This window comes from Dermacentor andersoni, chromosome 7 (genome assembly GCF_023375885.2).
Source record: "Dermacentor andersoni chromosome 7, qqDerAnde1_hic_scaffold, whole genome shotgun sequence".
Classification (NCBI taxonomy): Eukaryota; Metazoa; Arthropoda; class Arachnida; order Ixodida; family Ixodidae; genus Dermacentor; species Dermacentor andersoni.
This window is the reverse complement of record NC_092820.1, coordinates 42,545,826-42,562,799: the sequence shown is the minus strand read 5'-3', so window position 1 is coordinate 42,562,799 and position 16,974 is coordinate 42,545,826. Positions and strand designations below refer to the sequence as shown.

Below are 16,974 nucleotides of genomic sequence, written 5' to 3'. Positions count from 1 at the left end.
CTTGCCGAGAAAGAAGCAAATAAAATATTCTAAAGAATGGTGCGAGGAGGCGCACTTCCGTCTCCACAGCAGAGTCTCTCACCCGCTGCCTCAACGGATGCCGTATAGCGACCTCTTTTTCCCGCTTTGTCCCGATGGCTAAGCCAAGCACTCACATCCGTCCCTGAGAAGCCAGCATATATTATATCCAAAGAAATCACGGGTGAATGCATTTCTTGGTTTAATTAAAACGTAGAAGTGATAAGAGAGAGGGAAATTAAAGTGTACGAGAAAGCAACTTGCTGCCCAAGGGAGCCGAAATGACATATTTCGGAGAAGAGGAGAATGTGTCCTCGGGTCCAACTTGCTGCAAAATGTTTTTTTTTTTTCTGTGGATGTAGATTTTGCTCCATTTCGACTTCCATTCACCTCCACTTTATCATTTCAAATTCAACAACACATAATTTCCCGAGCGCTCTCCTTTCCTTCATTATCTGTTGGCTTCAAATGTGTGCTGCCAATAAAAATCGAGCCCCTAAGGGCCGCCATTCTCACCTCCTTCTCCTGTAACAATACCTTCGTACCAGCCACATTACCTGCCTTGAATCATTTTTTGTCTATCTTGTCTTTATCATCGTGGCTCATTTCCAGAGCTGGCCTTCGCTCGCTGCTTCTTGTATAAATCCCTTAGTTGTTTGCGCTGCTGCAGCCATTTTCTCGCGCTGCAGACGCCATTCGCATGGCGCGGAAGCGCTACGGACATGACATGATTTCGTTGGCGGGGCGTGTGTATTTTTCGATAATATCAAGTGACCTTACCAGTAAAAAAAAAAATTTGCTACGTTTTGCGTCTGTGCCGGTGGCTATAGTATTGACCATCTCAAAAAAAAAGAGCAAGTAAATCTGACACAGTACATCAGTATAAATAATAAGTTGCTCTATTCTTATGAGATCCCGCATTAATTATTGTTAAAGAACCCATCTTACATATTTAGGGGACATCATTTTGTGTATTGCTGCGTTTTTGCCCAGTAATGTACGTCTATGCAACTTAAGAATATGTAATTTTCCAGCACTTATTCGTATTCACACTGAATTTTTTTCAGACTTGACTCGCCCGTACACTGCTTACTACAACTACACTGACTACGAGACCTGTATGGTGATGATAGTTCCCTACGACAACCATGACCGTAAGTACTCGTGCCAATATGACATTGATGCATACGATTTGCATCAGTTATGCGCACAAATTTTAGTTTTTTAACGTCAGATTATGCGCGCGTTGGGCTGAGTAAAAAGTGCGAAGCCATTATAAATCATAAAAGTGGTAGTGACACAAAATCCAATATTTCATTTATAGAGAAGCCACTCAATCCGCCTTTAGGACAGGAGACATTCCTACCACATGGTCCCAATAGATAATTAAAATCACAGTCAAATTTGTACGCAACGATAACGAAAGGACCAGACCGGAGAGAACCAGCCGTTGCGCCTGCAATGTGGATAAATACATAATCATACTCATGCGTATTCAAAAGTTTCTGAAAAATAAGCATATGATAGTCGACGCTTGTGATTTTTGCGCGCAAATTTAGGAAAGTTCTACAAAAAGCGGTGGCGTCAAAGTTTTCGTAATTACATCCCAGTTAAGTGCCACCAGTTCAGTACACGTGCCAAGTGGAACGCGGACGTGAATTAGGAGTATGTAGCTACAACCGGAAAATTTTAAATGGTGCCCACATGTTATGTGTTACAAATTGATAACCAAGAACACGATTGCTGATTTTGAAGCGTCAGTCAGCAAAGTGGAATGGTCCGAAATATACGCATTGACGGATTGTGTCAAGGCATTCACTCGCTTTCTTGGCGTAATCAAAGACCTTTATCGCAAAGCTTTCCCTCTAAGAGAAGCTACAAGAAGCAAGAAATGCAGGAAACCGTGGGTTGACACCACCCTTCTAAAACGCATAAAGGAACGTGATAGACTATTCGCTACTTTTATAGAGACAAGGCAACCAGAGTACTTAATGAACTACAAAAAAATCAGAAATAAATTGGGCCGTGATATAAAGCTGGCAAGAGAGAGGTACTATGAGAATAAGTTCACTCATATTCTTAATGATCCAAAAAAAGCTTGGAAAACATTGAATGATCTGCTTCCGAACAGTGACCGTAATCCTGTTTTTGAAGTTATGGATAAAGGCGTATCTTTCACAGGGACTGCGCTGGCCGATAAGTTTAATCAGCCTTTCTTACAATGTGGCGCGTCTGATGCGTTTGATGCTGATAGCCCAAGTTACAGGTCTTATATTCCATGTAGTATGAGCAGATCGCTATTTCTTGCACCAACAGTTGAGGCTGAAATAAGATGCTTATTTCTAAAGTTAAAGAATTCCACAGCATGTGGTGTGGATGACATAAAGGCAGAACCAATAAAAGCTGTGGCGCTGCATATTTGTAATGTGATGTCGCATATATGCAATTTAATTTTGTGCACTGGCGCATTCCCCGATGAATTAGATTGCACGGGTATCGGTAGTTTTTAAAGGGGGAGACAGGAATGACGTGAACCCCTACAGACCGATTTCAGTTCTCCCAATCTTTTCCCAAATAGTATAGCAGGTCATTAACGAACGAATTTTAAATTTCTGGACTCAAAATAATATTATAACAGAAAAGCAATACGGTTTCCGAAAACACCAATGTACTGAAATGGCGCTGCTAAAGATCAAAGAAAAAATAATAAGTAACTTTGAGGACAAGCTGTACACAATAGGAATATTTCTTGACTTTAAAAAGACATTCGATTCCATTAAACACGATATCTTGTTACAGAAGTGAAGTGAGTACGGCATTAGGGGAACTGCTCTTAACCTAATTAAAAATTATTTAACCAACCGACTACAGTACACAAACATTTGTCATTCCACATCGGCAATGGGTGAAATCAAATACGGTGTTCCGCAGGGGTCCATCCTAGGGCCACTTCTTTTTTTATTATACATTAATGACATCACAAACGTGCCTCTAACACCTGACATAATCATGTATGCTGATGACACTAATATCTTCTTTTCTGGTGGAAACTTGCTTACTCTCGAGGAAGAAGCAAATAATTGGCTCAGTAATCTTTCAAACTGGCTTAGAGCAAATAAATTGAAATTAAACACTAAAAATACAAAATACATTATTTTTCGGTCTCGTAACAAAGGTATTGATGAGAGCTTAGTATTACAATTCCGTGATGAAGTCATTATACGTTCTACATGCCAGAGGTTCCTTGGTGTTACGTTTGAAGAAAACTTAAACTGGTCCAGTCATGTCGGCAACATTAAAACCAGCATTGCAAGATCCATCGGTGATATTAATAAATTAAAACGTCTATTACCTTCTAGATTAAAAAAACAATTATACTATAGCCTTGTGCATTCGCGCCTCCAATATTGTTTATCTGTGTGGTGTACGACGAGGAAAACCAACATCCATAGTTTACTGACCTTACAGAAACGCATGATTCGGGTAATTGAGAATGCGCCCTATAGAAGCCACTCCGCTCCGCTTTTCAAGAAGAATTGTATTTTAACATTAGAAAACCTCATTAACAAAAAAACAGCCATTGCAATATTTAAAGAGATAAGACTCAATGAAAGCGCCTTTTTTAAAACATACCTCCTGAATGAACATAAATACAACACAAGGCAATTAACCTACAACAAGGGCAAGATCCGTACCAATTACGGCATGCAGAAGCAGGCATTCATAGTTGCAGATTTTTTGAATCATCACCCTGGCTTACTCACTATAATAAATGAATCACCGTCCTTAATCACTTTCAAAAAATAGTGAACATGTATTTGCTGTCGCTTCAGGTATGACTGTTCATTCTTTTGTACACAAATTAAATTCAGTATTGCTGTTACGTATTTCATGTACTTTTCATTTTTTTGTGTATGTATCCACTTTGTGTACCATGCTTGCCCTGTGTGCTTGAGTGTTTTGTGCACTGGGAATGGGTCGGGGAAGGGGACTGACACTTAGTCAGGCATTCGTGCCTTTTTGGCAGCCTCTTTGACAGAGATTCCTTGCATTTTATTTCTGTCAAAATAAACATTCATTCATTCATTACAAACCATTTGTTGGTGCGCCACTGTGTATGATGCCGTACTGGAAGGCGTACATACCTGTGTTGCCGAAAGCTGGCTCTGTGCCGCGAGTTGGTCTTTTTTATTTATTCCACGCATATCTGCATTCGGTAGTCGTGCAGCTTGGCTTTATGTCGACACGTTTCTCCGAACCCAGTCTCTCCCGCTCACTTTATCGTCTCTGCTGTTCAGCAAAGTGCTCAAGGGAAAACAGGGGGAAGGCGAGAGATGGAAATTCAAGATGATGAGCAAAACGAGAACTAGGTGAAAGCGGGAGGGAACGTTTCGACAAATGACCTTCAAAAAGACAAGTCCACTTGTCGAAACTTTGGTTCCCGCTTTCACCTTGTTCTCGTTTTGCTCGTCAGTGGTCTCAACTCTCATTTGGCACAATCTTGATGTTGCTGCGTACGTGATCACTGCTTCCAATGGTAACTGATATAGGCTTTATTCATAGTGAAGCAAAAATGATCATCACAATCTCTGTTAAAAAATACAAAAACATAAATACAGAATTGCTGCCGGGAGGGTGAGACTACTGTACGAAGTATCTGAATAGTGTTAAATGTCGCATTGAATAAACAATATTGCACGTATGTGGCATTATTGCACTTTTACAGTGATGACTTCCATTCCATATGCAGGAGCTTAAGATCCGAATACATTTTCCTGTTGCTTTGCAGACGCCCGTTCTCTCGGACTTATTATCACACGTGATATGCCTGGTTTTTCTGTTCCAGACTGCTTGCTGTGGGTGAAACCTGCCTTGTCACATGATGTTCCGAGGCACTGTTTAGACCACTACGAAGAGACCTGTGAAGTCAGGGTTCCTCAATTCGACAATGACCTCTGCGGCAACCTGTAATAAAGATGTTTTACTGAAACACATTGCTTAAACATTCCGGTCGCAGGAATTATCAACCCCCCACCATAAAGTGATTTTCTTTTTGCACCGCTTTGTGCATAATCCGCAAATAAATTCTTCAAAAAAGAGACTCTAAACCTTTATCTTAGCTATGAATGAATTAATGATGATGGTTAAAATTCACGGACAGGTTTGTGAAATCCTAAGCATTTTTTAAATAATAACATGCACGATTACCTTTGTCACATTGCTACGCATGTTTAATAAGTGCTAAAATTCGGATTTTTGTGACTATTTTGGATCAGCTGACCAACTTGTGATCCGTCCTCAGCGCAAGCCGTGAAGCATCACGAAATATGAAACAAAAAAAACGCAGTGAATGCAAAGCTACGCGGCGAATAACATCTCCATTTGGTTCAGCAAGAACAAGTGGTCCTCAGTAATTGCCGATGAATAATTTTAGGACATAAAATTATGAATATGCAAGAGAGAGAGAGAGATGAAGAGGAAGTGCAGGGGGTTAACCAGATATCAGTCTCCAGTTTGCTACCCTACACTGGGGATCGGAGATAGGGCTTAGAAAGATGACAGAGAGGAAAACGCGAAAAAAAAAACGAAAAAAAAACGAAAAAAAACACTCCCACACATGGAGACGCATACACACAAAAGGCGTTCCACTTAAAGATGTTCGCGAAGGCCGGTAGATCGCAGAAAGCTAAATAGCGCTTGCACGGCCTTCTTCTGTGACGTTAGGTCCCTTCGGTGGTGTAGAATTCTTTTTTCCGATAGCGGTTGCTCGTCTAGTTGGTCAAGTTCGTGGCGAATGCATTCCCTCTGTGGACTGTAGTGCGGGCAAGCGCACAAAATATGTTCAACTGATTCTTCATGGCCGCAGTGGTCACATGTTGCGGTGTAGGTCATCCCTATGCGGAATGCATAGGCTTTGGTAAAGGCAACGCCCAACCAGAGTCGATACAAGAGCGCGGCGTCTCCACCGCGAAGCTGTGATGGCGCTCTGAGACTTAATGTCGGATCAAGGGAGTACAGTCGCGTATTTCTTAAATGTGGCTCATTCCATTGCGACGTGGTGCACTGCCGAGCAAGCAGGCGGAGCTTCCGTGCTGCGTCAGTTCTAGAAAGTGGAATTGGCACGTGGTGCTCCTCACTATCGGCTGAGTGGGCAGCTTGATCGGCCCGTTCATTGCCAATAATCCCGCAGTGCCTTGGAAGTCATTGGAAGGTTATTTCATGAACTCCATCACTTGTATGGTGTAATGTCTCTGTAATGTGAAATATTAGCTGCTCGTGCGGTCCGCGTCGTAAAGGTGACAGTAAAGACTGCAGTGCCGCCTTCGAATCGCAGAATACCATCCACTTGTGTGGCTGTTCATTACTAATGTAATGAAGGGCAGTAAAGAGCGTTGCGAGCTCTGCTGCCGTCAACGTTGTCGCGTGAGTCATCTTAAATTTGATTGTTATGGCTGTCGCTGGTATCACGATTGCCGCCGCGGAGCTGTTTGGCAAGACAGATGCATCAGTGTAGATATGTGCAGAGTCACGGTAACTCTCGTACAAAAATAGTAGTGTGAGCTGTTTAAGGGCTGGTGGTGACAGATCAGCTTTTTTCGCGATGCCAGGTATTGTGAGGTTGATTTTTGGCTGAGTGAGGCACTATGGAGAAATCGAAGGTCTCGCAGCCGGAGTGAAACGAGATGGCAGTGATTCATCATGTGTGGTAATCGTTTGGCTGAAAGATGTGCGAGGTCCGTCCGCTGGTAGAAAGGCTAAGTGGTGACGAGGAGTCCTGGTTAGTTGCCTTATATGCGTCCTGAGCACTTCAATGTCTATTTGAGTCTTGACAAGGTGGTCTCCAGCGATTGCTATCGTATCCACTGTTGATGCACTCCGAGGCAGGCCTAGACAGATCCGGAGTGCTTGAGCTTGAACACTTTGTATTGTGCGTAGATACGTTTTAGCTGTGTTGGTTATTGCTGGCAAGCTGTATCGCAGAAAGCCTAGAAAAAGGGCCCTGTACAGTTGTAACATGGCACTTGTCGACATTCCCCGAGTCTTGCCAGTGAAAAACTTGAACAGGTGGCAGATGCCTATCAACCGCTTTTTCACGTATGATACGTGAGGGCTCCATGACAAGTCCCTGTCGATTATGACGCCTAGAAAATTGTGCGATCAAACACGTGCTATTATTTGGCAATTTATCCTTACGCTGTAGTTTGTCATTGGTTTTCGCGTAAATGGCACTAGTGCGCATTTCTCGGAGGAAATTTCCAGGCCTCGATTACGGAGGTAGCAGTTTCGGTGGCGGCTCTCTGAATTCTCGCCCGCAACTGTAGGCATGTTACTGCAGAGGTCCATATGCAGATGTCATCCGCGTACATTGATAATCTGACTGTGCTTGGCAAGTGCTCAAGGAGAGCAATTAGAGTTCGATTAATTAACGCAGGGCTAAGTACACCGCCCTGGGGGACGCCGCGGCAGCTATAATGAAGAGAAGTATGGCCTTCCTCGGTGCTTACAAAAAGGATCGCATGGAGAGATAGCTCCGTATCCATTGAAACATCCAACCATCCACTGCTACGTCTGCGAGAGCAGAGAGGATGGCTTCATGCGTAACGTTGTCATACGCCGGTTTCATGTCGAGGAACAAAGAAGCGCAGAGACCCTACGGCATTTCTCATGCTGAATGTAGGTGACCAAGTCGACGACGTGATCGATCGATGATCACGTCGACGACGTGATCGATCGATGATCGATCACGTCGAAAGCCCGCCATGGCATCCGCGTAGATGTTGTGGTACTCCACGTACCACTCCAGGCGTCCTAAAACCATCCTCTCCATTACATTGCCCAAACAGCTTGCCAAAGCGATCGGGCGATATGACGAGAGTTCCAACAGCGACTTGCCAGACTTCAGCAGTGGAACAATGCGACATGTCTTCCAGCTTGTTGGTAGCGCACCATCTCTCCAAGATTCATTGTGCAGCTCAAGGAGAGCACCTCTCGCTCGCTCACCCAGATCACACAGAGCTTGGACGGTAATTCCATCAGGTGCTGGCGCTCATGCACGGCCACACAGAGCAAATGCTGTCTTGAGTTCGTGGATTGAGAATGGTACATCCATGCGGCGATCACGTGGTGGCGGACAACTATTCGAAGGCGTTAGAATGTTGGGAGCTGTGAGTTGGCCGGATAATCTGGCGCAGAAATTCTCTGCCGCGTCAATCTCCGGTCTCTTTTGAGAAAGGGCAAGAGCCTTGAATGGGAACCGCTCTACGGGGAGTGTCCTGAGACCGCGCACCGTTCTCCATAGTTCTGATAAAGGCTTGCGTGAATCTAGCGACTCACAGAATGCAGTCCAACGTTGCGATTTGAGCTTGTCTAACCAGCGCTGGATCTTCTTTTGCGTTCGTCTGGTGGTCCGTAAATGGCCCACTGTCTTCGTACGTCGGTACCTTCGCTCAGCACGTCGTCGGATTGCTCGAAGCCGTTCTAGCTCCACATCAAATCCCGTCAGTTTCGAAGAGCATGTGAGAGTGCGCATAGTGTCTTGCACCGCGCTCTTGATTGCCTCTTCCAAGTCGAAAGGTGGAATTGGCGCCGCAGTGTTCTTCCATCACACACTGAAATTTAGACCAGTCCACTCTTTGGATCGTATCTCGTATTTTAGAAGGGGACAATCCTCTGATCTTGACGTACGTGGGGATATGGTCACTTCCGTGCGTCTCTGTGTCTGCAAACAACCCAGCACGCCTGACAAGGCTTCGTAAGACAAAAGCCAACTCGTGAACAGCTGCTGTATGTGGGTTGACGTAGAAACGCAGGGCTTCCATCATTCAGCAGCCAAAGTTCATGACTGGAGGCGAAAGATACCAGAGCTCTGCCTCTCGTGTTGACCTTCGAACTTCCCCAGAGTGTATGATGGACGTTGAAATCTCCAATGGTGACCCAGGGATCGGGACTTGAGGATAGGATGTCTCGTAATCTTTTCTGACCAAATCCACGAAAAAGGTAAAATTCTTTTCCCTTATTGTTAGGCATATATTGACACGTGTACTTATCTTTATCGGCCGACCACGTTTCGCCGCCTAACAAATGTTATCGCACAGCGCGGGACGCGCCTGCATGTATCCGAAGTTCCTGGAAAGTTATCGATGCTTCTATTCGCTGTCTGTTGTCGCCGAACTTTATGTTATCTGATTTCATCGCCTGCCGCGAATGGTGTAGAACTTCGTGGAAGGCACGCGGGTCCCAACAATTAGTCTGGAACATTCGACGACTGTTGTATAAAAGCCGACGCGCTTGACCCGCTGATCAGATTTTCGACGATCGCCGACCGTGTTCGCCGCTATCGTTGTGCTATAAGTGTAGCCTGTTTTTGTGGGCACAGGTTCGCCCAATAAAAGCTAGTTTTGTATTCCACCGTATTGCTACTTTCTTCACCGTCACTACCACGTGACATCTGGTGGAGGTGCTTGTGCGTTCATGTACCGAACGCCCCCGCAAAGCCCCCGCAAGTTCATGTACCGAACGCCCCCGAACGCCCCCCCAAGCCCGAAGCCCAAGGACAGAACCCACATCGCCCAAGACATGCGTGCTAGCCGCAGACAGCAAGGACTGCCCCCAGAGCACGGACTTCCACCTGAGACGACAAAGAAGATCGTGGTCAAGACAACTCCAATGGCTGCCCCAGCGTCCCCCGTTATCCTACAACAACCTCGGGACCCACCAACCTTCCATGGAGCAGCGACTGAAGACTCGGAATCATGGCTGGAGACCTATGAACGCATCGCGACATTCAACAACTGGGACTCCGACGACAAGCTGCGGCATGTCTACTTCGCCTTAGAAGACGCCGCCAGAACTTGGATTGAGAGCAGGGAATCGACCTTGGCAACGTGGGACCTGTTCCGTAGCGGCTTCCTGCGCACCTTTACAAGCGTCGTGCGCAAGGAAAGGGCTGAAGCTATGCTGGACGCCCGAGTGCAGCTACCAAACGAGAACTTTGCCATCTTTACGGAAGAAATGAGCCGTTTGTTCCGCCACGCCGACCCGGATATGGCCGAGGAGAAGAAAGTCCGCCTACTGATTCGTGGTGTAAAGGAGGAACATTTCGCCGGAATGGTAAGATGCCCACCGAAAGCCGTCGAAGAGTTTCTTCGTGAGGCGACGAACATTGAGAAGACACTCGAGATCCGAAACCGGTAATTCGATCACCGCACGAACTCTACAAACTACGGCGGGGTTCAATCACTGGCTACCGACGATCTACGCGAGACTATCAGAGCGGTCGTAAGGGAGGAGCTGCAGGAGTTCTACGCAAGGACGCAGTCCCAAGTGGATCCAATCGCTGAAATCGTCAAAGAAGAGGTTCAGCGATCGCTTGGAGTCCCTGAGGTGAAACCACGATCACCGCAACCTCAGCCGGAAGCGATGACCTACGCCGCCGTCGCCCGCCTTCAAGGTCCCCGTCCGCGACAACGCCAGGGCCCTGTAACGCCGCAATTCCGTCGTCCACCGCCGCCGCCGCCAGCACGCCCACCCGTTGCCCAGCGCAGCTACGCGAGGAAGACGGACATTTGGCGAGCCCCCGACCACCGCCCGCTCTGCTATCACTGCGGCGAAGCAGGCCATGTGTACCGCCGATGACCATACCCCGACCTGGGATTGCGAGGGTTCGCCGTCGATGCACCGCGCCCTCAGGAAGGTCAACGCCCTCGTGACATCGCTGACTACCTCGCCGCTACTCAGTGGAACTCTCAACGACCGTCCCGTTCGCCGTCACCAGGCCGCTACCTGTCGCCGCAACGCAGACCATCCACCGGCCCAGCCCGGGGCCGCTCTGCGAGCCCATATCCGGAAAACTAAAAGCAGCAACCGATGGAGGTGCGGTTGCTGTTCGTCGAACTGACGAAGATCCTCCGCCGCCGACGAAGACGACGAAGAGACCATCTCGACGACATAATAACGACACGCCGCCACCCCGACGAAGCCGGGAAGCCAGGACTACACCTACAAAAGACGACGTGACGACGCGACGTTCCAGCTTCAGTTCAACACGACGCAGCCGTGATCCGACGCCAAGACCTAATTGTAATGTCAGACAAAGAACCACCGACCTCGACGTGCTTCTCGACAGCCACGCAGTCACCGCTTTAGTGGACACAGGAGCTGATTACTCCGTGATGAGTGGACCCATCGCCGCGCAGTGGAAGAAAGTTAAAACTGCATGGGAAGGCCCTCAAATTCGAACCGCTGGAGGACACCTCATCACGCCGACTGGAATCTGCACGGCAAGAATAACCATTCATGACCGGACTTACCCTGCCACCTTCGTTATCCTCCAACAGTGTTCACGAGACGTTATTCTCGGTATGGACTTCCTGGACCAACACGGCGCAATCATCAACCTGAAGTCGAAGTCAATAACGCTGTCAGAAGATAAAGCGATGCCGCCGTAGAGCCCTCGTAGTCACCACGCCTTGAGTGTGTTCGAAGATCAAGTGAGCATCCCGCCTCCCTCCAGCATTGCTATTTCGGTCGGCACCGAAACACCCGCTGACGTAGAAGGCGTCATCGAAGGCGACCAACGTCTACTGCTACACCGTGAAATTTGCATCGCAAGAGGGATCGCTCGACTGCATGGAGAAAAAACCGAAGTGTTGCTGACAAACTTCAGCCGGGAGTTCAAGCACATCAACAAGGGCACGACGATCGCGTACATCGAGGAAATTCTGGAAACCAGTAACGCGTTTGTCCTCTAGGATTCCGCCGCATCTACCCCGACGACCATGGTTCCCGAACCAGACTACGACATTAATCCAAGTCTCCCCGTGATTAAGCAACAGCAGCTGGGAAATCTGCTCCGACGATACAAAGGCTGCTTTTCGACGTCATCGAGGATTCGACAAACACCAGTCGCCAAGCATCGCATAATCACCGAGGAGTGCGCTCGACCACTCCGCCAGAGCCCATACCGAGTTTCGCCGCGAGAACGTAAAGCTATAAGAGAACAAGTCGACGAAATTCTGCGCGACGACATCATCCAGCCGTCGAAAAGCCCGTGGGCCTCCCCTGTTGTCCTGGTGAAGAAAAAGGACGGAACCCTACGTTTCTGCGTCGATTATCGTCGTCTGAACAAGATCACGAAGAAGGGCGTATACCCCCTCTCGTGGATAGACGACGCATTGCATCGGCTCTGCAACGCTAAATACTTCTCGTCGATGGACCTGAAGTCTGGGTATTGGCAAATAGAAGTCGACGAAAGAGATCGCGAAAAGACCGCCTTCATCACCCCAGGCGGCCTCTACGAGTTCAAGGTTATGCCGTTTGGACTGTGCTCGGCGCCTGCAACGTTCCAACGAGTGATGGACACGGTTTTAGCAGGATTGAAGTGGCAGACCTGTCTCGTTTACTTGGATGACGTCGTTGTCTTCACCGGAAATTTCGACGATCACCTTAGGCAGCTTGCAACAGTACTAGAGGCCATCAAATCATCAGGGCTTACTCCGAAGCCAGAAAAGTGACGCTTCGCTTACGATGAGCTTCTGTTCCTAGGCCACGTCATCAGCAAGTCTGGAGTCCGCCCCAACCCGCAGAAAACAGCGGCCATTGCAAAGTTCCCGCAGCCCATTGAGAAGAAGGCAGTGCGAGGATTTCTTGGCATGTGTGCCTACTACAGGCGATTCGTCAAGGACTTTTCACGCATCGCTGAGCCGCTGACAAAGATAACTAAATGTGACGTCGAGTTCAAGTGGGAACCACCGCAGGGCGACGCATTTCAAGAACTCAAACGACGCATGCAGTCGCCGCCCGTACTTGCGCACTTCGACGAGCACGCCGATACCGAAATACACACTGACGCCAGTAGCCTAGGCCTCGGTGCCGCCCTAGTCCAGAGAAAAGATGGACATGAATACGTGATAGCTTATGCTAGCCGGTCGTTGTCAAAAGCGGAAGGCAATTATTCTACAACCGAAAAGGAAGGCCTCGCCATCGTTTGGGCTACAGCAAAATTTCGCCCTTACCTCTATGGCAGGCCATTCAAAGTGGTCAGCGGCCATCACGCGTTGTGTTGGCTAGCTAACTTAAAGGACCCTTCAGGACGGCTGGCACGGTGGAGCCACAGACTACAAGAATACGACATCACTGTAACATATAAGTCCGGACGAAAACACTCAGATGCCGATTGTCTATCACGCGCCCCCATTGACCCGCCGCCGCAAGATGACGAGGATGACGACGCCTTCCTTGGCATAATAAGCGCGGAAGGCTTCGCCGAACAACAACGAGGGGACCCGGAGCTAAAAGCCCTAGTCGAGTATTTGGAAGGGCACACCAACGTTGTCCCTAGGGTATTTAAGCACGGTTTATCTTGGTTCACGCTTCAAAACAACCTACACGTGAAGAAGAACTTCTCACCAGTTCGCGCTAAGTACCTTCTTGTTGTTCCGTCGGCGCTGCGTCCAGAAGTACTGCACGTCTTTCACGACGATCCAACCGCAGGGCACCTCGGATTCTCCCGGACGCTGTCGAGGACACAGGAAAGGTATTACTGGCCGCGTCTGACCGCCGATGTCGCCCGTTACGTCAAGACATACCGAGACTCCCAACGACGCAAGACACCACCGACAAGGCCAGCAGTGTTACTACAGCCGATCGAACCTCCTCATCGACCATTCGAGCAGATTGGGATGGATTTGTTGGGGCCGTTTCCGACGTCAACATCCGGGAATAAGTGGATCGTCGTGGCGACGGATTATCTCATCCGCTTCGCTGAAACTAAAGCTCTACCAAAAGGCAGTGCAGCTGAAATGGCGAAATTTTTCCTCGAGAACATCCTGCTGCGACATGGTGCCCCAGAAGTCCTCATCACCGACAGAGGAACAGCTTTTACAGCAGAGCTCACCCAAGGCATTCTGCAATATTTTCAGACAAGCCACAGGACAACTGCCTACCATCCGCCAACGAATGGTCTCACGGAGCGCCTGAACAGGACCCTCGCCGACATGCTAGCGATGTACGTCGACGTTGAGCACAAGACGTGGGACGCGGTCCTGCCGTATGTAACCTTCGCTTACAACACGGCGGTGCAAGAAACAACACAGATCACGCCATTTAAGCTGGTTTACGGCAGGAACCCGACGACGACACTCGACGCCATGCTGCCGCACGTAACTGACCAGTAGAATCTTGACGTCGCTACCTATCTCCAGCGCGCCGAAGAAGCCCGATAGCTCGCCCGCCTGCGGATCAAGAACCAGAAGAGGACCGGCAGCCGACACTACAACCTCCGACGACGCTTCGTCGAGTACCAGCCCGGCGACCGTGTTTGGGTATGGACCCCGATACGCCAACGAGGACTCAGTGAAAAACTACTCCGACGCTATTTCGGACCCTACAAGGTCGTCCGACGTATTGGTGCTCTGCACTATGAGGTCGTGCCAGACCTCATTTCGCATTCACAGCGGCGCCGCGCACGATCTGAAGTGGTCCACGTCGTGCGCCTTAAGCCCTTTTACGGACGCTGACGAACTTCCTTATTTTTGTTGTTTTCTTTGCTACGAGTGCTTTTGTTTATTACTTTCGTTTGTTTGCAGCATTGGGTCGATGCTCTTCAAGAGGAGGGTAATGACACGTGCACTTATCTTTATCGGCCGACCACGTTTCGCCGCCTAACAAATGTTATCGCACAGCGCGGGACGCGCCTGCATGTATCCGAAGTTTCTTGAAAGTTATCGATGCTTCTATTCGCTGTCTGTTCTCGCCGAACCTTATGTTATCTGATTTCATCGCCTGCCGCGAATGATGTAGAACTTCGTGGAAGGCACGCGGGTCCCAACAATTAGTCTGGAACATCCGACGACTGTTGTATAAAAGCCGACGCGCTTGACCCGCTGATCAGATTTTCGACGATCGCCGACCGTGTTCGCCTCTATTGTTGTGCTATAAGTGTAGCCTGTTTTTGTGGGCACAGATTCGCCCAATAAAAGCTAGTTTTGTATTCCACCGTATTGCTGCTTTCTTCACGTTCACTACAACGTGACGATATATTGATTATCGGGGTTAGGTGGCACAGGCTGACGAATGTAGGTGAGGTCATGGCGGATAAACACCAAAACCTGACTGTTTTCAACAACAGTTGGCGACATAAACGATTCATATCCAGAAAGCCTGGTCGGGTTCGATAAGTTCGGCTAGCAAATAACAATAATCGGAAACATATTGGCATTCACGAAGTGACGGAAATCCGAAATGCGCACTCTGAGTCCACGGGAATTCCACTGAAACATAGCTGCTTGTTGGACCTCATCCCTGAAGGACGCTGGCTGGGGAACCGTGATCTACTCAAGGGCTGCCAGAACTGGACTGAGAGCGTCCAGTACTTGAAGTGCACTTCTGGCAGGCAGTGTGTGCATGTTGCTTAGCAACACGCGAATGGCATTCATTAAAGGCCTAATAAGAGCTATCACTTGCTCAGCTGTTTTCCGCGACTCCTCAAATACAGCACTTTGCTGTACTGGGGGCGGCCTCTTCTGCGGCTGTTCTTCCGGTCATGTACGCGGAAGTGGCGGCGATTCTTTTATAGAGAGAGATCTGGCACTTTTCTCCTTTCCGACATCGGTGCTTGGGGTGATGGAGACTTCCGCCGATGGTGCTGCGTTACGAGTTGTCTTTTCTTGAAACGTTGATATTCTCCGTCGGGAAGTCCTTCGACGCTAATGTCGTCTTCGCCGCACTTTCACCGCGGCCTCTTTGTGGGTAGAGCTGTCTCTCACCATTTGTTTTAAGAATGATGATCTCCTTCTTGATCTGGGGACAGTCTTTGGAAGAAGCGCAGTGATCACCATGACAGTAAGGACACTCAAAGTGGTAGCGCTGCAGTTGGCTTCAGAGTGGGGTTCGGCGCATCGAGGGGAGACGGTGGTATTTCTGCAAAGACCCTTCACATGGCCAATCTTCCGACAATTTAAGCATTGCATTGGTCTTGGAATAAATGGTCGAACCTGGTGGCGAAAGTGGCCAATCTTCACGTAGGATGGAAGGCAGTCACCTTTGAATGTTACCCTCACACAACGTGTGTTACCGAGGTGGCCAACATGCACAGTGCCATTGTGTTCATTTGCTGGTTTTATGAGAACTGGGAGGTCTGCGTTGGGTATTTCATTGTCAATGTCATAGATGACTCCTGTTACTGTGGCACCATTCGCTGGCAAAGCGCACGTTAAAATCTATGCGATGGGAAGCGTTGGAAACCGGTAAACAAATGCTTTACTTCGGGGTGCGTAGCATACGCGGCGATGATTTGGAGAGCGGTGGCTCCTGCGCATATCTTTAGATGACAAACGCAGGCAATGACCTTACAGGAGCAGCCGTCGTCATTATCTTCTTCATTCAGGAGGAAAGAGCGCAAGCCACGAGTAAAAAAGTCAGACTACATAAGGCACGACACGTTGCGCTAATACCATTACTTCTGTTCAAGATGTTCAGAAGCTGCCGGCTTTTGCTGTTGCCTCAACGGACAAATGAGCACCAAGAGATCTAAGAGTTTCAAATAACGAATAGAGACAAAGCATTGCTACAAAATCCAGGAAAGGGGAATGCTCGAGGGAGGTTAGTATGAGCTGCCAAACTGTATACACATAAGAAAGCCACTTATAAGACTGGGCTCATGGATGGTAACTTTCCCAATAAATTACTGCAATTCCTACGTGAGAATGGCCTACACACAGTTAGGAGTAAGTATTTTGAGCCGAAGATGAAATGGCACAACAGGGCAAGTAAGCCACGTAGGAGGAGGAGAAGGAGGAAATAATTTTATGGTGTGTCCTGCGAGTTGGTGGGGAGGGCCAAAGGTCCCGCCTAGGTGACCGCCAGGAGTTCGTGGGTCATGGCCGCTTCCTCGGCCCGCTGGACGACATACAGATCATCTTCGAGGGCAGGGCTGAGCAGCGCGTCCTCCTAGCGCGT

General features: G+C 48.4%; 1 protein-coding gene across 1 annotated transcript in view; it reads left to right on the top strand.

Moving 5' to 3' along the window:
- LOC126535296 (uncharacterized) overlaps positions 1–5,154 on the top strand; it is a 39,979-nt gene extending 34,825 nt beyond the window's left edge. The window contains exons 4-5 of the mRNA XM_050182185.2: positions 1,086–1,172; positions 4,865–5,154. Of these exons, the coding sequence (XP_050038142.1) occupies positions 1,086–1,172; positions 4,865–4,989 (212 nt within the window). The 3' untranslated portion in view covers positions 4,990–5,154. The remainder of the gene's footprint in view (positions 1–1,085; positions 1,173–4,864) is intronic.
- Positions 5,155–16,974: the final 11,820 nt, after the last annotated feature.